Below are 23,518 nucleotides of genomic sequence, written 5' to 3'. Positions count from 1 at the left end.
AGTGTAAATGAATTTTGATATGCACTGGGAAATAAAAAATTCATGTCACTTACTTTATTGTAATATTCTCTGTATTGAAGACAGTGCCTAATAGACTGTTTCACTATTTTCTATGGAAGTAGGTATTTTCGTTCAGCTCCTTACAGTTCCATGATCTTAAACACTTTGCTTTAGTTACTTCTCTGCGAATGGGAGAATAAGGTAGTTATTATCTCAATGCAATTTTGTGGGAATTAAATCAGACACCAAGCTGGGGTTGGGGATGTCCATGGCCTGGGTCAGCTTCAGGACAGGCTGCATTTGGTAGACTGAGCGGGTCTTTGAGGAGGAGAGCCCCGTGTCCTGCAGTTTTCTCTCTCTCCCACAGTTCCCTCAAACTCAAACGTATTGCCATCCAGTCAGTTTGGACTTCTGGCGACCCACCCTCAGATTTCAGGGGCTGTGCATATTTATAGGTGGCGCCTGGCCATCTGTCTCCCGTGGAGTGGCTGCTGGATCCCTTCTGTTGACCTTTCAGTTAGCAGCCCCATATATTTGGAGATTTTAATCCACTTAAAGCAACTTCTTCTTAAATACAAGCACATTTCCATCCAAAGTTCTGTGTAGAGGCTCATGAAAATATCTCCCTCCAAATCTTCACCTTGAGGACTCTGCTTATCATTTTATTAAGCTATTTGGCTATTTTCTGTTGGTTTTTTTTTCTCAAAACTTAAGAAAGGATTTGTCTCTGAGGATGTTTATTTTAGGAACCCTGATGGCACAGAAGGTAAGGACTTGAACTCCCAGCCACTTGGAAAGGAAAAAACGTGGCCATCCACTTCCCTAAATATTAGAGCCCTGGAAGCTCTAGGGGGCAGATCTGGTCCCTCGTGTGGGCTGGCTGCAAACCTGAATCGACATGATGGCAGTGCGTTAATGTGTATAATTCAGGCCTTGAACGGTCTATGTTGCAGGTTTTGAGGAACATGGTCAGAAGATCAGGTTACCAGCCTTCGAGTGGGATGCATGAGCAAGGGTGGACTTTGTTAATTTCTCATAGTGTGTGTCTGTAAGGCAATCTGAAGTCAGTAGTGGACACATGCACACGTGTGTGTGCCCGCGCACACCTGCTCCTCCTCCACATCTCCTGTTGTTCAAACACTTGCCCTCCAAGCCTGCAGGGCCTGCAGAGTCCCAGATGAGCCAGCCTTCTGTGATTGTGTCTCCGCAGGTGTCCACTGTGAGCTGTACCGGGATCCCTGTGCCAATGTCAGCTGTCTGAATGGAGGTACCTGTGACAGTGAAGGGCTCAACGGCACATGCGTGTGTGCACCAGGCTTTGCAGGTAAGTGAAGGGCCAGCCTCGCTTCCTTGCTTACCGCCAGATCCCCAGGATTGCATATGTCGGGGGGTGGGGTGCAGGGAGAACCTATCCCCTTGTGCATAAGTGATTGCAAAATACCAATGTCATTGCAAAATTCAACTAGGCAATGCTAAGGTGAAAACCCAATTCAAGACAATCGGCTGTGTTCTTGTTCAATTCCGTTTTTCCAAAGTCAGCATTTGGTACTTGAACTTACAGAGACAGGTTTTTCCAGATCTGGAGCTTTGAGGCTTGATGAAGAAGTCACTGTGTGAATACCTGAGAGAGGTCAAACGTTAGTGAAAGGAAGAACTGAAGTCAAAGCAAGCTCGCCTGTGGTCTGGTCAGTTCTGACACATAGCGGCTCTCCAGCACAGAACGGAACTCCTCGCAGGCTTGTTGAGGCTGTAAATCTTTATGGAAGCCAAGTGCTTGATTGTTCTCCTGCCCTGCAGCTAGCTATTGGGTTTGAACCACCGACCTTTTGGTTAGCAGCCCAATTTCTGTACAATAATAGATCAGAAAGTTTCCTGATCTTGTGTCATCTTCTTGATTGTTGATATGCCACAGTCTGTGGTGGACAGGTTTCATCAGAGCTCCCAGATTAAGACAGACTAGGAAGCAGGACTTTCCAGTAGCCAGGAAATTAAAAGGCACATTGCCATGGGAAAGTCTGCTGTTAGGGACCTCTCCAAAGTACTGAAGAGCAATGATGTCTCCCTGGAGACTAAGGTGCGTTTGATACAGGCCATGGTCTTCACAGTCACTTGTTATGCATCAGAGAGTTGGACAATGACCAAGAAGGATAGAAGGAGAATTGATGTCTTTGAGCTGTGGTGCTGGAGAAGAGTATTGAGAATACCATGGACTGCTAGGAAAACAAACAGATTTGTCCTGGAAAGGGTTAAACTGGGTGGCTCCTTGGAGGCAAGGATTCTGAAGCTCTGTCTAACATACTTTGGACATGTTGTGAGGAGAGACCGGTCCTTGGAGAAGGACATCATGCTTGGGAGGGTGGAGGGACGGCGCAGGAGGGGAAGGCCCTCTATGAGGTGGATTGATTCAGTGACTGGGATAATCAGGATGGGAGTGTCAGAGACAGTGCGATTGGCACAGGATAGAGCACGGTTTAGGGCTGTTGTACATAGGGTCGCTATGAGTCGCAAGTGACTCGACGGCACATAACAACAACAACAAGGAAGCAGGATTGACCATCTATTTCTGAAATAGTAGGCCTCCGAAAACCCTATGAACAATAGAGCAACACGGCTGGCTGTCATATGAGAGGTGAATCCCAGATAGGAAGTCAGTCAAAATGAGGAGAAACAGTGGCAAGCATCTTCCCCTCCATTTTTTAAATTTTATATTTGTTCCCATACAAATATGTACACATTGTGTTTCATACTCTCCTTCATTCACATTGTTTCATACAATCATTCCCATACATTGTGGGGTTTTAAAATTTTTTTTCTCACTAGTTTATTTACAAAATCTTAATACAAATTTGAATAAATTAAGTTTCCCTCACCCCCCACCACCCAACAAATTGTACAACCCAATGATAATCCCCCTTCCCCCTGCACATCCACATCCCTCTGCTTCCAGCCTCTCCCACCCCTCCTGGATTCTTATGCTCATTCTGCAATAATGGCATAATGCTCTCCAGTCCCTCCCAAGTTAGGTAATAATTGACAAAGTTATTGCTCCTGCGTGCTGCATAGTATTCCATTGAGTGAATGTACCATAAATTCTCATCTATGCATCTGTGTTTAGCCATTTGGTCTGTTTCCATGTTCTTGTGATGGTGAATAATGCTGCTATGAACATTGGTGTACAATCTCAGTTTGTGCCTCAGTTCTCATATTCTCAGGGTATATTCCAAGTAGTGGAATAGCTGGGTCGAATGGAATTTCTATGTTCAGCTTTTTGAGGAAGCGCCAAACAGCCTTCCAGAACGGTTGCACCATTTTACAGTCCCAGCAACAATGTATAAGACTTCCTTTCTTGCCACATCCTCTCCAACATTTATTACTTTTTGCCCTTTTAAACTTTGCCACTGTTACTGAAGTGGGATGGTACCTCATTGTGGTTTTGATTTGCGTCTCTCTTCTTGCCAGTGATTTAGAGCATTTCTTCATGTGTCTGTTTGCAAACATCTTTTGACTCCCTCTATGGGTTTCAGTATTCTGGACGTGGTAAGAATGTCACAGGATAAGACAGGGCTCATATTTGGTGTTTCTAGGGTTACTGTAAGTTGTACTGGACTCGAGGGCACCTAATGACAGTATTTTTGCAGTCATCGTGTGTTTTGAATGCCTTCCCGCCCGAAGCTCCTCTTCCAGTGCTGCAATCAGACCACTCTCTTGTGACTGTTCAGCGTTTCATTGGCTGGGGTTTGGAAATGCATCACCAGGGCTTTCATTCTTGTCTGTGTTAGTCTGAAAGCTCTTCTGAAGCCTGACCACCATGAGTGACCCTGCTGGTATTTGAAATATCGTTGCTATGACTTCCAGCCTCAAAGCAACATGTGATTGTGGTATGACAAAGCGACAGTTGAATGATGGGCAGATGCTGTTGGCATGGGGAGTTGAGAGCCGGAGGTTTGAGAGACTGTCCCAGGGCAGAGCAGGCTGAGAGAGGATCTGGAATCATCCAGTGTTCTAGTTAATGACTAGGGCTGCCATCTGAAACAGAATAGGAGGATTCACTCTAGACTAGGGGACCCCATCTAAGAAAGCTTAATCTAGGCCCTTCTTCAAAATCACCCCTTGTGGGAATCGAAGAGTGTGTGAATCCCTAAAAACAGACAAGAAAGTGTTTCCCTATGTTCATACGCTGAGTTGTCATTGTAGATTCGTCTAGTTAGCTCTGATTCATAATGACCCACCCTCACAGTCACGGCTGGGTTTGAACCCACTATCGCAGCCACTCGTTCCATCCAGCCTCTTCTCGAGGGCCTTCTTCCTTTTTGCTGACCCCATATTTCCCCAAGGACTGGTCTCTCCTGACAACATTTCTGACGTACCTGAGATGAAATCTTGCCATACTCACCTCTAACGAGCATATCACTGCTGCTGCTATTGTTGATAGGTGCCATCGAGTCAAGGACAACTCTGAACGAATGACTCGAACCTGGAATGGTCAAGTCCATTCTGACACATGGCGATCCCGTGGGGCAGAGTAGAATGGACAGAGATGGGTTTTCTTGGCTATCATCTTTGTGGACGTAGAACACCAAGTGTTTATCTCCTGGGTTATTGGGAGGATCCCCTTCTTACACACTGACCAAGTCTTTCTCCAGGATCTGGCCCCTTCTGATAACAAATCCAAAGTATGTGGGACAAAGTCATCCCATTCTTGCTTCTAAGGAGCACTGTGCATGTACTCCCAAGACAGATTGGCTTGTCTTTTTGGCGGATCCGATAGACACAGTATCTTCGCAAACACTGAGATTCAAGGGCATCAGTTATCCTTTGGTCTTCCTTATTCATTGTTTAGCTGTTACACGCATATGAGATGACTGAATAGACTGTGTCTTGCTGAGAGGTCTTAACCTTTCATCAGCTTCTCAAAGGGATCTATGAGCCGTTGGGGCAGAAAATGTTTCATCTTCTGTTTTGGAACAGAACTATGTTAAGCCAGTTGCCGTTGAGTCAGTTCTGCCTCCTGCCGACGCCCGTGTGTCAGGGTAGAACTGCTCCCATAGAGTTCTCAGTGGCTGAATATTTGAAGCCAGTCGCCAGGGCTCTGCTGAGGATGTCCAGGTGGACTCCGGCCTGAAGCTTTGCGATAGTAAGTACAGTACATTTGGCATTGGCACGACCAGAACTCTTAGCAGAGCCCTCCCCTCAAATATAAGCAAAAATCCTGCAGAGAATGAGTTTATTCTGACTCACAGTGACCGCTAGATGGGTCTGAGGCTGTGATTTTTGCAGAAGGAGACTGTTTTCACCTCTCCCCATGAGAATGGTTGGTCGAGTCTAACTGCTCATGAGCTGCTTAGCAATTCAAGACACTGCACCACTAGGACTCCACTGACAGAATCCAGGAGTCCTGAAATTGAGAGGATAGTACAAGGTGCATGTGTTCAGAGCTTTCTCAAACCATTCAAAGTATAAGGGTCCCTCTGATGACTGCAGAGGCAAAGAGTGTTCCCAGCTAAGCCGTTTGTTCATCCTACTCCTGAAGAATGTCCCCATCCCTGGGGAGCCCCAGCTGTGCCCATGGGAGTATAATATAGTCAAGATCTGAGAGAAGCGACTTCTTCCTTCTCACACATCCCTTCCTCTTATCTTCTTTATCGCCGCCACAGCGTTCATTGGGGTTTCCCTGGGATTCAGTGCGGAAAATGACTTGCAGATGGTTTTGTTGTGTGGAACGGTTCATAAATACACACGCACACGACTAGATTTATACCATCAGTGATTCCACATAATACTAGGGAAGCATCCTAGTCTTGTGTTTTCTTTTTCCTTCTCCAGACGTTTTTTATTCCACAGATAATAAAAGTTGTGGAAAAGTTAGAAAGCAGAAAACAATAAAGTGGCAAAAAACAGATAAAATGGCACTCTTAAAAAATAATATTAATATTTTGACATACATAGTTGGGAGTTTTCCTGTAGTTTTGTGTGTGTGTGCGCGTGTGTGTGTGTGGTATGTAATGCATATTCTAGTTGTGTATTGTATAACCCATAGGGATTTGCACTGTGAACCCCAAAGTCTGACCCCTCTGCTAGTTCAGATCCACCAGCTCCTTTGCAGGAGGAAGATGGGTAGTCTCTTCCTGTGCTGTTTACAGCCTCTGAAAACTTGCTGGAGGGTCAGCTATGAATCAGTTGTGACTCCAAGGCAATGAGTTCTTTCAGTTGTATGATGTACTAAAACAAAACAGGAGCTGTACTATACACAGGGGTTTTTCCATTTCATTTTTATTTATCTTGAAATCTTTCTACATCAAGAAATCTGCATCTCTGTCACTTTTCCTGGCTGCCGGGTAGTCCATGGTATGAAACCTCATACTCTCTCTAGCTCATTCACAATTCAACTTTCTTTTTAACTTTGCATCTGCTTCTTTCTGTGTGGACATCTTTGTGTGCTCATCTGGGTACTTCCTTGGACTAAACTCACAGAAAGAGAATACCAAGGTCTAAGGAGATGTGTACCCTATCTCCTAACCAGACCGGGCACTCTGATTGATTCTGAGTCAAAACAGAGTAGACATGCCACACAGGGTTCACAACACTGTAAATCTCTGTGGGAGCCATCATTTTGATCTCTGTTGATAATATATAAACAGATACATATATCTGTGATACGCATATGTGTATATGCTTACGTCTGGTGGCTAGTCTGTAGGCAGTTGCATTGTTAACACAAAGCCTGCACTCTCTAGGAGTTTAAATCTACCAGTGGCTCAATGGGAGACAGAGAGGAAATTCCCTTCTGTGTGATATGTCATTGTTGATGATTGCCTTTGAGTTGAGCATGACTCATAGCGACCCTATGAACAAAAGGCCCGAAGCCCCTCTACAAACTCTCAACATTTAGCAAAGTTCATAGAGTTTCTGGAGGCAAGTTGTTTAGGAAGTGGATGCCACTCCTGCTTCTAAACCTGTCATAGAATGTTATTGGTTGAGTCACCTGTGATTCTTAGCGACCCTATGTACAGCAGCTCTGAACCCTTTCCTGCCTGGAGCAAGTCTCGCTAATTCTGACACACCAACCCCCATCACCCCAGTTACTGTATCAATCCATCTCATCCAGGGTCTCCCTCTCCTGTACTGTCTGTCCAACCTTCTGAGCATGATGTCCTTCTCCAAGGACCAATCTCTCCTGGCCATGTAACCAAAGTAAGTGAGGCAGAGCTTCAAAATCCTAGCCTTCAAGGAGAGACTTGGTTTCACCCTCTTCAAGACAGACCTATTTGTTTTCTTGCCAGGCCATGGTATGTTCAAGACTTTTCCAGCACTGCAACTCGAAGGCATCTCTTCTTCTTCTGTTATCCTTAGTTATTGTCCAACTTTCTGAAGCATAACAAATAATGGAGAAAACCATGGCCTGGGTTAGGCCCACCTTTGTATCTAGACTGACATCATTGCTCTTCAGCATTCTGGAGAGGCCCATTGCAGTAGATTTTTTCCCAGTGCAATTTGTCTTTTGATTTCCTGACTGCTGGTATTAAGAGTGTTGACTGTGGATCGGAGAAAGCTGTAATTGCCAACAACCTCAATCTCTTCTCCATCTATTATGGTGCTGCCAATTGGCCCAGTGGTGAGAATCTTTGTCTTCTTGATATTGAGCTTTAATCCATATTGAAGACTGCCGACCTTCAGGTCTTCTTCAGTTTCAGCAATATAGAGCCTTGGAAACCTGTTGGAGAGTCAACTCTGAGTTAGTTCCTGCTCAGTGACAGTGAACTTTGAGTTATATATACATGCACGTGTGCGCGCGCATGCGCACGCACGTGCGCACACACACACACACACATTACATACATAAAACAATCATGAAGTCACTAAAAAGTTGGAAGTACATTACAAAGAATGTTTATCCTAAATTGTTGGCTTGGTGCCCCTTATGCCCAAATTCTTCAATGTTTATTTTCTATAGACAAGAATGATCTTCCATTACAACACCAAAGAATCACTAAAATCAGAAAATAGTAATGTTGAAATCATGTTGTCAACCCTGCCTCATAGTGACCCTGTGAACAAGTCAGAACCCTGTCCCGTCCTGTGCCATCCTCGCAATCTCTGATACACTTGAGCCCACTGTTACAGCCCCCGTGTCAGTCCACCTTGTTGAGGGTCTTCCTCTCTTTCTCTGACCCTCCACCTTTCCCAGCATGATGGTTTTTCCAAGGACTTGCCTTTCCACAACATATCCAAAGTGTATGAGGTGTTTCAGCATCCTTACCTCCAAGGAGCAGGTACCGTTTAACCCCCAAGCTCTTTCTTGTTTAGTCAGTTTTCTCAATTGTATTCGTTGTAGAAGAGAATCCAGTTCAGACTCTGGTGCTGTCCTGTCTCTGAAGTCTACAATCCTACATCGTCTCCCACCTTTTTCTTCATTGACGATCATGCTCTGGACACGTTTGTTCGGAAGCAGGAGCAGCACACGTTTGTAGCTTGTGGGCTAGTTATTCAGTCCTTAACTTTGGGTTTGTCTGATGTTTTCTCATTATCAGATTCAGATAGGAATTTCTGGTAGCAAAATAACTAAATGGAGACCGTAGTGTCTCTTTGGAAGCTTGTTCGGTGGGACATGGTATCGATTTGTGACATTACTGACAATGCTCACTTTAATGCTTTAGATAAGGTGGTGGCTGCCAGGTTTCTCTGCTGTAAAACAAACCAGGTAAAGCACTCAGTTCAGAGCCTGGAATACAATCATAGTAATTGCATTGGTGTTATGATCGCAATGCTTATCATTGGTGCCATTCAGGCTACTGTTGTTGCTAAGTGTTGGAGAGTCAGCTCCACCTCATAAGGAACCTTGTGTACAAAGAAAGAAACCCTGCCCAGGCCTGGCCAGCCTCCCAATCTCTGCTGTGCAAGGGCCCCTTGTTGCAATCACTATGTCAATACATCTCACTGAGGATCTTCTGACACCCACTTTTCCAAGCATGAAGCTCCTTCTGAGGAACTATCTTCTGATTTTTATCATTCAACCTCGAGTCTATCAACTTAAAAGTTTGTTCAGCAATTTTGGTTTACTCATTTCCTAATTTATCCGAGGAATGACTATCAAATTCAATGCCACCTTTGTAAGTTTACATCTCTATTATGCCAGGAAATCTGGAGGACAGCTGCCTGACTGACTGATTGGAAAAGGTCCATATTTTTTCCCATTCCCAAGAAAGGTGATCCAACAGAATGTGAAAATTATCATCAGACAATGTTAATAACACATACAAGCAAAATATTGCTGAAGATAATTCAGAATTGGCTAGAACTGTGCAATCACAGGGAACGGCCAGATGCTTAAGCAGGGTGTAGAAGAGGTCATGGCACCAAATATGTTATTGCCAATGTCAGAGAAATCCTAGCTGAGAGCAGAGAATACCAGAAGAATGTCTATTTGCGTTTTATTGACTATGCAAAGATATTGGACTGTGTGGATCATGGCAAACTATGGTTAACATTGAGAAGAATGAAAATACTATAACAAGTAATTCTGTTCATGCGAAATCTATATCTAGACAAAGAGGTTGTTGTGCAGACACAGCATGGGAAGACTACATGATTTAGAATTAAGGAATACACACATCAAGGCTATGCCCTTTTTCAATACCTATTCAGTCTGAATGCAGAGCAAATAATTTGTGAAACTAGACTCTGTGAAGAAGAATGGGGCGTCAGGATCAAAGGAAGACTCGTCCATGACCTGTGTTCTGTAGATGACACAACCTTGCTTGCTGAAAGTGAGGAGAACTTGGAATCCTTGCTGCCGAAGATGAAGGATTATAGCCTTTGGTATGGATTACATCTCAGCATCAAAATGACAGAAATCACCATGAGGCCAACAGGCAAAGTCAAGATAGATGGAGAAAAGATTGAAGTTGTCAATGATTTAGTCTTGCTTAGAGCAACAATCAGTACCCTTGGTAGCCACAGTCAGGAGGTCTAGAGATGTGTTACATTGGGCAAGTCTATTTTTCAGGGACCTCTCCAAAATACTGAAGAGCAATGATGTCAGTTTGAAGACTAAGGTATACCTAATTGAAGACATGGTCTTTTCAATCACATTCTATGTGTCTGAGAGCTGGACAATGAATAAGGATGACAGAAGAATTGATGCCTTTGAGCTGTGGTGTTGGAGAAGAGAATTAAATACCTTATGGACTTCCAAAAGGACAGGCAGATATATCTTAGAAAAAGTACAGCCAAAGTGCTCCTTGGGGGCAAAGAAGGTGAAGCTTTGTCTCTCATGTTTTGAACATGTTGCTAGGAGAGACTATTCCTTACAAAGGGGCATCATACTTGTAAAGATAGAGGGTCAGTGAAAGGGAGGAAGACCCCAACAAGATAGACTGCCTCAGTGACTGCAGCGATGGATTCAAATGTGTCAGAGAGAATGAGGATGGCAGCGAACAGGACAGAGTTCAGGTCTGTTTATTATAGGGCCTCTATGAGCGGTACTTGACTTGATGACACTTAACAACAACAACAACAACTATCAGATACAATGCCTGCTAGCCATCCTGCCTCTTAGAAAGCAGTAGATCTAAAAGAAATTATACTATTTAAGGACTAGACCCTGCTTTTCCAGCTCAGTCAAGTAGAAATTTCATCTTGTATTTTCTTCACATTCTTCAAGCAAACAGTGATTTAAATGAAATTGATTTTCCTTTCACTCAAAAAATTTTTTTAAAAGGTAAGCAATTCAAATATAAAGTTAGTTGGCTCAGCCCAGGTAAAGCAAAGCATAAAGATTATTAAGGAAGCTGTTAGTAAAGAAAGATCATACCACATCCTAAGAACTCTGCCACAAGAAAATAAGCTGACGTGCATATTGATCGGGCATTGGACCTTAAGGAACTTCAAGAAGTGCCCATGAAAGCATTAATCTCTCACTAGGCGGCAGATCTGAATGGAACCACACGTAATGTCCAGAATCCCAAATTCATCGTCAAATATTGCAGAGAACTGAGAGAGGAAAGCACAATTATCTAAAGGAATTCTGGTAAATTCTTTGCTGTTCAGTCAAAGCTTAGGGAGTGTTGATGGCCTTATCCACTAGGATAGGAGTTACACTGCAAACCCAATGTCAAGTGGTTCAAATCCACAAGATGCTCTCCTGGAGAAAGATAGACACTTTCTTCCTATATGATTTACAGCCTCTGAAAACCCACTGGAGATTCAACCATGAGTCAGTTTGGACTCTGGCACAGCAACAGCAGCAAGAGCTCAGATGTTACCTGGTGTAAGGCATCAGTCAATCCATGGTGGAGAAAGGCCTGGTTATCTGCTTCCGTAAAGATTACAGCCTCAAAACTCTAACAGGCCGTTCTTATCTGCCATATGGGGTCCTTGTGAGTCAAGATGGTTTGATGACACCTAACAACAACAACATAGTAAGGCAAGGAGCGGTGGTTTTCTTGGGAATCTTCTGATGGGGGAATCTGTTGAGTACCTCTTCATAAGTCAACCTATATTCCCTTCCATAGCCTGGAACATTGTAAAAGATCTTAAGCAGGATTTGGAGTTCCCTGAGAGACCTCTGATTCACCTACAAGTGTAGCTACATTATTCTATAAAATAGGCTGTTAGTTTAAGTCTGAGAGAAGTCTGAAAATGGTACACTGCTCCAGGGTTCTGCCAGAGTACGTGCGCTGGGGGAGACGGCTGCTAGCTAATGGGACCCCTGCCTGACATTGACAGAGAACTACCAGAACTACAAGCTGAGTTTAGAAGAAGTTGTGGCACTAGAGACATTATCACCAATGTCAGATGGATCTTGGCTGAAAGCACAGAGTACCAGAGAAATGTATATCTGTTTCATTGACAGTGCAAAGGCATTTGACTTTGGATCACAACACATTGTGGCTGAACTTGAGGAAAATGGGAATCCCCAAACACTTGATTGTGCTTATGTGAGTGAAATCTGTACTTGGACCAGGAAAGAGTCATCAGAGCACAGCAAGGAAACATTGCACAGTTCAAAATCAGGAAAGAAGTGTGTGTCAGGGATGCATGCTGTCTCCATAGCTTTTCAATCTATATGTAGACCAGATCATTTGGGAAGCAGAGCTTTATGAGGAGGAATGTGGCATCAGGATTAGAGGAAGACTCATCAACACCTGTGTTAATGCATATGACACAACCCTGCTTGCTGAAACTCAGGAGGACCTGAAGTGCTGGCTGCAGAAGGTCAAGGACTGTAGTCTTCAATATGGATTGAAGCTCAACATCAAGAAGACAAAGATTCTCATCACTGGACCAGTTGGCAACACTATGATAGATGGAAAAGAGATTGAGGTTGTTAACAGTTACGGCTTGCTTGTTTCCACAATCAACACTCTTGACACCAGCAGTCAGAAAATCAAAAGACGGATGGCATTGGGGAAAATCTGCTGTTGGGGACCTCTCCAGAGTATTGAAAAGCAACAGAGTCAGTCTAGAGACCAAGGTGTGCCTAATCCAGGTCATGATCTTTGCAGTTACTTGGTATGCATCAGAGAGCTGGACAATGACTAAGGATGACAGAAGAAGAATTGATGGCTTCAAGTTGTGGTGCTGGAGAAGAGTCTTGAACATACTGTGGACCGCCAAGAAAACAAATAGATCTGACTAGGAGAGGGTGAAACCAACTTTCTCCTTGAAGGCTAGGTTGAAGCTCCATCTCATATACTTTGTGTACGTGGCCAGGAGGGTCCTTGAAGAGGACATCATGGCTAGAAGGGTGGAGGGACAGTGCAAGAAAGAAAGACCCCAGATGAGATGGACTAATACAGTAACTGGTATATTGGGAGAAGGTGTGTCTGAACTAGTGACACTGGCTCAGGTCAGGGCAGGTTACAGAGCTGCTGTACATAGGATTGCTGTGGGTCTCAGGCAACTTGATGGCGCTTAACAACACCAAGTGGCATGGAGTTAATATCATTAACTTGTATCATTTGTTCCTCAGTGTAGTTCTAAGGATACTAGTAATAAACGCCAGACTGGGATAATTTTGGTACTTGGGCCTTAATTCTTGGGTCTTAGGGCTTCCCTAAGGTCCTTGTATGGCACAAATGCCATGTATTTGTCCACTGACTTAAAGTTTGATAGTTCAAACCCACCAGAGAGACCGCAGAAGAAAGACTTGATCATCTGTTTCTGTAGATTGTTTTGGTTAGGTACCAGCTGGTCCACCACAACTCACAGTGACAGTATGACCAATGGATTTCTACCCTGCCCTGTCATGTGCCATCCTCATCATCTCTGCTGTGCTTGGGCCCATTGATGTAGTGACTGTCCATCTTGTTGAGCCTCTTCCTCTCTTTCAGTGACCGCTTCACCTTTCCAAGCATGATGTCTTTTTCCAAGGACTGACTTATCCTAATAAAATGCCCCAAATGTCTGTGACCAGTTTCACTCTCCTTGCCACTAAGAAATACCCTGATTGCACTTTATAGACAACATATTGTTTGTTCTTTAGAAAGTCCTTGTGGTATTCAGTACTTTGCCAACCCCACAACTCAAAGGCATTGATTCTTCTGTCATCTTTATCCATTATCCAACTTTCAAATGCATAGCAAGATATGAAAAGACCATAGCTTGAATCAGGTATACTTTAATCTTTAAACTGGCTTTATTGCTCTTAAGCACTTTAGAGAGGTCCAGAGTTTCCCAATGTAACACTTATTTTTATTTCTTGACTGCTAGTACCAAGGGTATTGATTGTGAGTGCAAGTAAGATGAAATGAATGACAATGTCTATCTTTTCTCCATCTATCATGGTATTGCCTTTTGGCCAAGTGGTGAGGATTTCTGTCATCTTGGTGTTGAAATATAATCCATATTGAAGATTGTAGTCTTTGATCTTATGAAGCAAGTGTTTCAAGTCCTCCTCACTTTCAGCAAGTAAGGTTGTATCATCTAGATAATACAAGTCATGCCTCATCCTTAATAAAGTCCAGCTTCTCGAATTATTTGCTCAGCGTACACAGTAAGTGGGTATAGGGAAAGAATGCAGCCCTGATGCAAACTTTTCTTGATTTTAAAGGAGGTGGTGTCACATTTTTATGTGTAGATGACAGCTTCTTGGTCTAAGTACAGGTTTCACAAGAACACAATTAAGTGTTCTGAAATTCCCATTCTTCTCAGTGTTAGCCATAATTTGTTATGGTCCACACAGTCAAATGCCTTTTCCTACTCTATAAAAACACAAATAGAAATATTGGTGGTATTCTCTGCTTTCATGCAAGATCTATCTGACATTAGCAGTGATATTCCTCTTGTGATGGCCTCTTCTAAAGCCAGCTTGAATTTTTGCCAGTTCTCTGTCAATGTATTGTTCTAGCCATCCCCCCCCCCTTTCAAAATACTTATTACAGATTTTAAATCATAGACTTCATTCTTTGAAAATGATTCTGTAGATTTAATTAGATTGTCCCCTTAGAGTCTATTCTTTTCTATTTAAGTGTGGGGCAGAAGAAGTATTAAAAACAGAAAGCCTTTGCACCCTGCACGTAGGCATCTGGAAATGAAGCTCAAGTCAGGTCATGAGACACACGTTTGAAAATGTTATTTCATAAAACACATTCATAAATATTTCTCTTAAGCTCAGAACTTCTGTTAAGAAATCACCCATTAAAGAAACAGGTGAAATACACTGGGAGGTGCACAAGAGTTAAAGGCAACAATACAATTACATGTAAAATCCTGCAATAAAGTAAAGCAAGCAACTCTATGAATATATGTAGGTCTACCCACTGCCTTAGAGTTGCTTCCAACTTGCAGAAATCCTGAAAGACAGGGTAGAATTGCCCATTGGTTGCCAAAGCTGTGAATCTTTACAAATGCAGACTTTCTCACATGGAGTTGTGTTCTAGCCATTTTTTAATAATCTTCAGCTGAATTTTGCTTGCTTGTGATAGTAGTTACATTGTTTGATAATTTCAGTATTTTGTTAGATTGTCACCGACCACCCGACCACGGTCGTGACAAGAAACTCAAGGGGTTTCTTGGTGAAGAGCAGGTGAGGGACGAAGTCGGCGAAAATGAGAGTCTGCACACCAGGATGATGTAGAGAGCTCTGATTTATTATGCTAAAAGCTTGCTTTTTATACATTTAAACTTGTTTAAACTTGACTTATAGCCAACATTTTGTGATTACAAAGCTCACATAAGATTTTAACTAGAAAAAACAAAAAGAAAGTATTTTCTATTACTAAATAATAGCATCGGTTATTAAACATTCTTTGAACAAGAAACACAATGACCTTATGTTGGTCATCTGCTAGACAATGGTTAATGGTTTACATTTCACTTCCTTTCCTCTCCTACTTTGTGTCACTGTATTTTAGCCACCTTTGTTTTTGCCTTTATACTCATATTTGTACTGTACCTAACAAATCTTAACATCTATTTTCTTACACTCTGGACCATTCCTATGTTTAACAATAGCTTTTGCAACTTGTTTCATAAGATTTTAATTTGTTTTTTGTTTGGCAATGTGCACTAAGGTGGACGACTTCCTTTAACTTGTTTTTACCAAGTTAATTTGTAATATTCAATTCTTTTTCCTTGGAATACAAAACGTCTGTATAAGGAAGAGGTACTGGTGTTGGAGTTGGCAGGACATATGGTCCTTTATAAGTACTTTCTTCCCACCACCTGTTATTTATCTGGTAATATTTCCTATTTCTTAAAGAGACCTTTACTTTTAGAGAAGTTTGTCTTTTGAGTCTTTTCTTAAACCTCTGTTTTATTCTCATTAACTATGACTTTCTGCTGTTGAAACTAGTCTAAACTTTCTCCTAATATACAATTACATTACTAAATATGAGTTGCAAGTATCACAAAAGAGGAATTAGATACATACTCAAAGATCATATTCAAAATTATACTTTTAAGAACAATCTCAATTTCTTTTATATTTTCAGCTTGTTTGTTATCATTTCCAGGAACATCAAGTGGTTCCTGATTAAGGACTTTAGTTAAATCTTTATCCCAGTTCTGGTGAAGTTCCCCTGATTTTTCCCCAGAAAATCCCATTCTTATCCTAGAAGCAACTTAATTTCCAGAGGTTTCCCGGGATTACGAAGACCCATCTGTAACAAATATCCAGGCATCAGCCCACTCACAAGCACAGGGCTTGCAAGGTTCCCTCTTATGCTATCCTTGAGGTCAGAGACCCCGTACGGACGACCCATTTTGTCACACAGGCGTCGTGGCCAGAGAGGACAGCGAGGCGGGTGTGGCATTAGATCACCTTTTTTTTTTTTTGGCAACAGGATTTGTCAGATAACCTTTTTTAGAAATGGGAACAAATATGAATCTCTTTCAGTCAGTTGGCCAAGTGGCTGCCCTCCAAATTTCTTGGTATAGACTGGTGAGCATCTTCAGGGCTACATATTTTTTGTTTAAATATATCCGTTGGTATTTCACCAATACTGAGCCTTACTATTTTGCCAATGCCTTCAGTGCACCTTGGACTTCTTCCTTCATTACCGTTGGTTCTTAATCAGCTACTGCTTCCTCAAATGATATCGTATCAGCCAATTCTTTTTGATACAATGACTAGCATCTTTCAATCTTGCAGCTTGAGGCTTGAATTTGTTTTTCAATTCTTTGAGCTTGAGAAATGCCAGATGGGTTCTTCCCTTTTTATATTCTAACTCCAGCTCTTTGCACATTTTACTATACTTTGCTTTGTCTTCTTGAGCTGCCCTTTGAAACCTTCTGTTTGTTTCTTTTACTGTATGATTATAATCACTATAACACCACAGAACATTTCTCCTCTGTTACAGATAAGACCACTATGTGTCAAAGTCAACTCTATGACAGTAGGCTTAAGCTTTTGGTTTGCATTTTAGATGTTTCCTAAGCAAATACAAGAAATGGTTAATTCAGTATGTTTCCTGCCATCCTCTATTTCTACCAAATCCTTCCAAACTAGCAGGTCCCCAAACCAACCCTAGCCATTTTCCTTGAGCCAATTCTAATTCATGGAGACTTGATAGGACAGAGTAGAACTACCCCTTGGGCTACTCCTTATCTTTCTTCTATGGAGCAGTTGGTGGGTTCAATTTTCCATTAACAGTTGAGCACTTAACCTCTGTGCCACCAGGTTTCACAAGACCAGACAGTTCTAGAATTCTTGGACTTCTCTTGATTGTGTAAGATCCTCTTAGAGATCTAAGAACCAGTGCAGGGCCAGGCTTCTCTGAATCTCAACTCTGTCACCTATCTCCCTGGAAGCTCTGGCCCATAGTAGGTCTGGATGGACCACTTCGAGCTGCCTGGAGAGCTCAGTGAATAAGTATGGTCTGGCCCTGAAGTTGAACTTCTATTAAGTGGGTGCTTTGAGTTTTCCAAGGCTGCAGAAGCCGAGAGAATACAATCCATTCTGAGAGACTGCTTGCTGCCAAGACAGGAAGGCGTTTTATACATTGTTCACATTGTCTGCTAAAGACAGCTCTTGTGCAGCAAATACCTTAATTAATCTTGTCTGCCTAAATGGTTCAAACAGTGGTTCAGTTGTATATATTTGTCAAGTCTTTTGATTTCATCCTTTTAACATTTCCCAGCACGTTCTTGTTTGTATCTCTTCAGCAGGTCTACTGTCCTGTGTTACCTGAAATAGGTTAATCTGTGCCCTTTTCCTCTCCGAGTGATTGCCTCATTAATAGAAAGATAACCTTTGAAATAGGTTAGTAAGAGGCAATCAATTTCATGTCTTTTCTATTGACGCAAATGACTATGTTTCTTGTAGGAAATAAATTCACTTAGATACTCCTGAATTGGAATCAGCCTAATAGGACTTACAGGTTGTAAATGTTTGTTACCTTTGGCAGATTTTACTTTAAAAATAAAATTGTCAAGTATCAAGTATGGAGAGGGATGAAAATGAAACGTATAAAATAATTTCATGTGTGAGTCCTCCTCTAAAAGGGTCTGTGTGTGATATATGGTGGGTTTTATTAAGGTGAGGTAAACTGGTAGCAGGTAGAAAATCACTTTGCTGCTATTTGAGTAAGCTTGGAAGGAATTACCTGCGTGCCCCTTTTGAAAATGGATATAGTATTTGATTTTATCCCCTTGCTTTATTCTATGACTATAGCAGGGCTAAGAGCTTTATTTTTTTTCAGTCATATATTCCATTGATTGGGCAACCAAGGGCAGTTTTTAAAATGTCTTTTTTATCTTTTTCAGACTTCTAAGGGAGATTCTAGGTGTGAAGTGTCCTCTCCTCTTTGGGTCTCACCAACTAAAACCAAGCCCACTGCCTTCAAATCAATTGCTTTTTTCTCTTTAATTTTAAAATTGATTCGAGTGAAAGTTTACAAAGCATATTCATTTATCGTTTAACCATCCATATACACTCTGTTCTACAAGCTACCCACAATGTCATTAGACTTTCCCCACCCTGTCTTGTGAATCTAATGTTCCATTAATGTTCTGAATCTCTCTTTCTTTATTGATACTATGATGATCATCCCCTGATTGTATATTGCTTTTTCCTTTGCTTATCTTAATGTGTGTCTGTTACTTAGATCTGGTGGCTTAGTGGGCAATTAGAATCCACAAGCTGCTCCCTGGGAGAAAGACGGGCAGTCTCCTCCCATGTGATTTACCCAGGTATTTTGCCTCTGAAAACCCACTATAGGGTTATCTATGAATCAGTTCTGACTCAACAACAATGAGAGAGGTATTATCTGTTTCAAACGTCCAGACTCACATGCACAAACATAAAAACCAGTTTACAAATGTTCAGCTTTACAGCATTTCAGAAAAATAAGATAGGTGAGATTACCATTCATGGATGTAAATAGACCTCTTTGGTAAAGCCACAAGCCAACCTTGCTTTTCTGAAGAACCTTGATACATTCATCCACACGAGAGAGTTAACTTCAGTTAACTAGCTCTACCACAGAGAAGTCCTTCACCACCAAAAATTTTATGTTGTTCTTCGGTACTGTCAAATCAGTTCTGACTCAAAACTAACCTATGAAATAGTGGAAAATTCCCCATCAGTGTTCTAGGCCACCCTGATGGTACAGTGGCTAAGTACTTAGTTGTTAACTAAATGGTTAATGATTAAAATCCACTAATCTTTCTGTGAGACAAAGATGTAACATTCTGTTTCTAAGATTGCAGCCTTAAACCCCTGTGGGGCAGTTTTACTCTGTCCCATAGGATCCTTAGGAGTCAGTCAACTTGGTGACAGTAAATTTGTATTTTTAAATTCACTCTTTGTAGAAGTAGTGAGCTATGGTGCTGGAGAAGAGTGCTGAATGTCTCATGGACTGCTAAGAAAGCAAACAGGTTCATTCTAGAGAGGGTTAAACCAGGCTGCTCCTTGGAGGCAAGGATTCTGGGGCTTCGTCTGATATACTTTGCACATGTTGCAAGGAGGGACTAGTCCTTGGGAGGGTTGAGGGACAGCACAGGAGGGGAAGACCCTCTGTGAGGTGAATTGATCAGTGACTGGGGTAATCGGGGTACGGGTGTCGGAGACAGTGCGATTGGCACAGGACAGAGCAGGGTTTAGGGCTGTTTTACATAGGGTCTCTATGAGTCACAAGCGACTCAATGGCACATAACAACAACAGAAGTCGATTGCCAGGTCTTTAACTAGAGGAAATTGTTGGGTAGTTTCAAACCACTAACCTTTTCATTATCAGATGAGTGCTTAATCAGGGCTCCTTTTCTGCATTTCATACAAAAAGCTGATTGGGTTCTGTTGACAAAGATTTTTGACCTCCAATCTTTGTTTATCCAAAGACATGATGAGAGAGCTACTGTCACTGCATTGTCAAGAGCTGTTCTCTTTATCTCCCTAGGTGAAGAGTGTGACATTGACATAAATGAATGTGACAGTAATCCCTGCCGCCACTCCGGGACCTGTCTGGACCAACCCAATGGTTATACCTGCCATTGCCCTCATGGCTGGGTGGGAACCAACTGTGAAATCCGTGAGTATTTCTGAATACCTCTGCTGTTTGAACATGATACTTACATCCAACAAGAAGCCACTGACTGTGACCGTGGCTCCTCTTAGAGATGAGAATGTGAGGCCCTGGGGATCACCTGAGTGACTCCATGGCCCCTGCGTTCCCACTTAACTTGCACTTACTACCTTCTGATGTTCCCTCTGCTTCCAGCATCTGACTCCAACCTTCTCATAATTCATAGATGTCATCCAGAGTTCATTGCTGCTAATACAGCAAAAAAAAAATGTACTGAACAGAGAAGCGTTAGCATCAGGTCAGAAGATGGAGATTTTGTGTTGAAAATAAAAGTAGAAAATGTAACAAACAAGCCAAAACAGAATGGACATTAATTTTGCAATTGTGTCTTCTAGTATCTTCAGACATACTAGGGTTTGTATCTGGCCTGGAGGACAGTCTAATAGGGATGCTCTGGAAAGAAAACCTGGAAAACATTCTGAGATTCCCAGAGCTTCTTTTCTCACACAATGAGCTAGCATAAGTTTGAAAAATGTCATAATAATCATGATTTTACCTTTGTGGGATTTTTTAAGTGTCTGTGAAGATTAAGGTGGATATGAGAACTGACAAGGATTTGAGTTTTCAGTTATTTTATAAATGGATATAAGAACTTAGCTCTGAAAGGGAGTTTCTTGTTTAAATTTGTCAGGGTGGTTTGGTTTTTCAGAGCAGAAGCTAAAGAAATGCAATAGTTGGGATGGGTGGAGACAAGATATGTTTCCTGGTTCCAGAAACTTCTTTTTTCATGTGAACAATGCCCCACTTGGCCCTTTCACCACCACTTCCTTTCTTCACAATCAGTTAAAGACAACTTCTCTGCCATATAAGTTCAGAAGCAGACACCAGGCACCACAGTCTGTCAGTCTATCTACTGACCTGTCTAGGATGGCCCCTCACTAGCCCCCTCCCCCCACCCCCATTGATGGCTTTGTCTGATTCTTAGTCAGTGTCTAAGGGTGGAGAGCAGCCCATCCTCAGGAAAACTCCTAGTCCAGCAAGTGAGCTGTGTTCCCCAACATCAACTTGGCCAAGAACTAAGGTGCTATTATAACTCTTATCTGCTCACTTTTATTCCTTGCTTTGGAACTTGGGAGAAGAAGGTCAATGTATTTAGGTCTCCTTTTCAATGTTCCAAAATACTTCTACACAGAATGTTCTCAAGACTAACTTTTGCTGTTAAAGATGCATGAAAATTACTCTTATAAAGAAATAAATGAGAAGGGGAAAAAAGAAAGGATTCCAGTGGAGAAAAAGCTAAAGCCTGGCTGAAGTTTAGTGTAGGGGGTTTTGCTATAACCTGGCTATTTTGGCCATTGGCTTTGACTTTTACCATATGGCTGTGAGGGAGGGCTGGATAAAGGAAAAGGGAAAGATTTGGTGTGAAAAACAATGTATACGAACTTTGTAAGTAAACCACAGGTTGTTGTTAACTGCTCTCGAGTTGGGTATGATTCATAATGACCCTATAAACAAAAGACCTGAACTCTGTTCTATAATGATCATTATTTCTCTATGTTTATAGAGTTTCTGGAGGCATGTGGTTTAAGAAGTGGATGCCACTCCTGCTTCCAAACCTGAATCAATCTGGGAACTTCACCAAACACTGCCCATGCTGGGTAACCATTATGGTGTTTGACACATCTATGGCACAGTGTTCAGCATCATTGCAACTCCAGGTTACTTCAGAACAGTAAAGACCAGTTACTACAGAATAGACCACTGCTGTAACATTTAAAGGAATGTTCATCCCAAAATCAGTTAACACATGACCCTCGGGCCTGTGGCCCTTGGGCCCTACTGCCTTTTTAAAAACAGGTATACCCACCAACTACTGGTTGACTGTAAACCAGAGACCCCCAGGCTATTGCTTATTGTTAGCTGAATTTAGCAAGTCCAATCAGTTGGCACCCACTTGTGTATGGAAACAAAGCCCAAAACCAACCAAACTTTCCATACGTGACCATCATCAAGAGACGAGAAACATCTTCCAGAGTGAAACCAATTCACAGGAGCCTCCAAATTTTATTCTAAAGAAACCCTCAAACTCATTGCCATCCAGTCAATTCCAAGTCACAGTCATCCTGCATTGGGTTTCTGAGGCTGTGAATCTTAGTAGGTGGACATAGCCAGTCTTTCTCCTGAAACAAGACTGTACCAAACAAAACTCATTGCCATTGAATCAGAGCTGACTCATGATTGACCCTTTATTGGGTTTCAAAAAATCACATGGTAGTAGAGGCCTATTTGTCTCCCCCTGGAGCAGGTGATGGATTCAGAAGACCAGAGAAGCTTGGCTTTCAGGTTGGCAGTGCAGCTCTCTATGGATGATGCTACATGGCTGCATAGGACTATATTCATGTAAGACATTTGTGGGCAACCAAGGGGATTGGATAGCTTGCCAGTCTAAATAAGGTAAATTGATGTTGTTGTTGTTGTTATGTGCTGTCAAGTTGACCATGACTCATGGTGACCCTATGAACTATAGCTCTAAACTCTACCCTCTCCAGAGCCAACCTCACTGTCTCTGATACATCTGACCCTATTGTCACAGTCACTGTGTCAGTCCACCTTATTCAGGGATTTCCTCTCCTGCACTGTCCCACCACCCTTCCAAGCATGATGTCCTTCTCTAAGGACTGGTACCTCCTGGCAACATGCCCAAAGTATGTGAGACAGAGTTTGCCTCCAAGGAACAGTTTGGTTTCACCTTCTCCAGGGCAGTTCTGTTTTCTTGGCTGTCTATGGTATATTCATTACTCTTCTCCAGCACCACATTTTAATGGTATCAATTCTTTTTCTGTCATCTTTGGTCATCGTTGAGCTGTCTGATGCATAGCAAGTAATTGCGAAAACCATGGCCTGGATCAGGTACATCTTAGTCTCTAGCCTGACATTGGTGCACTCAGCACTTTGGAAGAGTCCCTGACAGCAGATTTTTTCAATACAGCTCATCTTTTGATTTCCTGACCGCTAGTGCCAAGGGTGTTGATTGTGGATCCAAACAAAATTGTTAACAACTTCAATCTTTTCTCCATCTATCATGATGATGCCTATTGACCCATTGGTGAGAATTTTTGTTTTCTTGCTATTGATATGCAATTGGTATAGGATGGAACCATGCAAATAAAATGTGTAAGTCACTAATGCAGGGTTTGGTCAGTTCTGACATCCTACTAGGCTTAAATTGAGAAGATTCAGAGGCAAAAATCTGAAAGTCTCACTACCATCAAGAAAGAAGAAGCAGGGAGGGCAGTGTTTATTTTGGACCACAGATTCCTATGAGATAGAGTGAGACCTTAACAGAAATATGGCAACGGTACCAGTACCAGATCCAGTACCAGTACCAGCAGGGATGGCAGAGAACCAGAGGCCAGAGTGAGACAGAGCTGAAGTGGCTCAGTCACCCCATGGAGCTAAAGTCAACAACCTTGGCTTACTTGATCTTATGATCACAGGATTATTTCCATTCTCTGGATACTACGAAATTCATTGAATGAAATATCTACTGAGATATA

General features: G+C 42.1%; 1 protein-coding gene across 1 annotated transcript in view; it reads left to right on the top strand.

Moving 5' to 3' along the window:
* DNER (delta/notch-like EGF repeat containing) overlaps window positions 1-23,518 on the top strand; it is a 435,255-nt gene that overhangs the window by 396,325 nt on the left and 15,412 nt on the right. Inside the window, exons 13-14 of the mRNA XM_006890327.1 lie at window positions 1,211-1,324; window positions 19,836-19,967. Of these exons, the coding sequence (XP_006890389.1) occupies window positions 1,211-1,324; window positions 19,836-19,967 (246 nt within the window). The remainder of the gene's footprint in view (window positions 1-1,210; window positions 1,325-19,835; window positions 19,968-23,518) is intronic.

Source organism: Elephantulus edwardii, unplaced genomic scaffold (assembly GCF_000299155.1).
Source record: "Elephantulus edwardii isolate Elephantulus edwardi_28Jun2011 unplaced genomic scaffold, EleEdw1.0 scaffold00087, whole genome shotgun sequence".
NCBI classification, from domain to species: Eukaryota; Metazoa; Chordata; class Mammalia; order Macroscelidea; family Macroscelididae; genus Elephantulus; species Elephantulus edwardii.
Note: the sequence above shows the minus strand (reverse complement) of the source record. Positions and strands in the feature narration are given on the sequence as shown.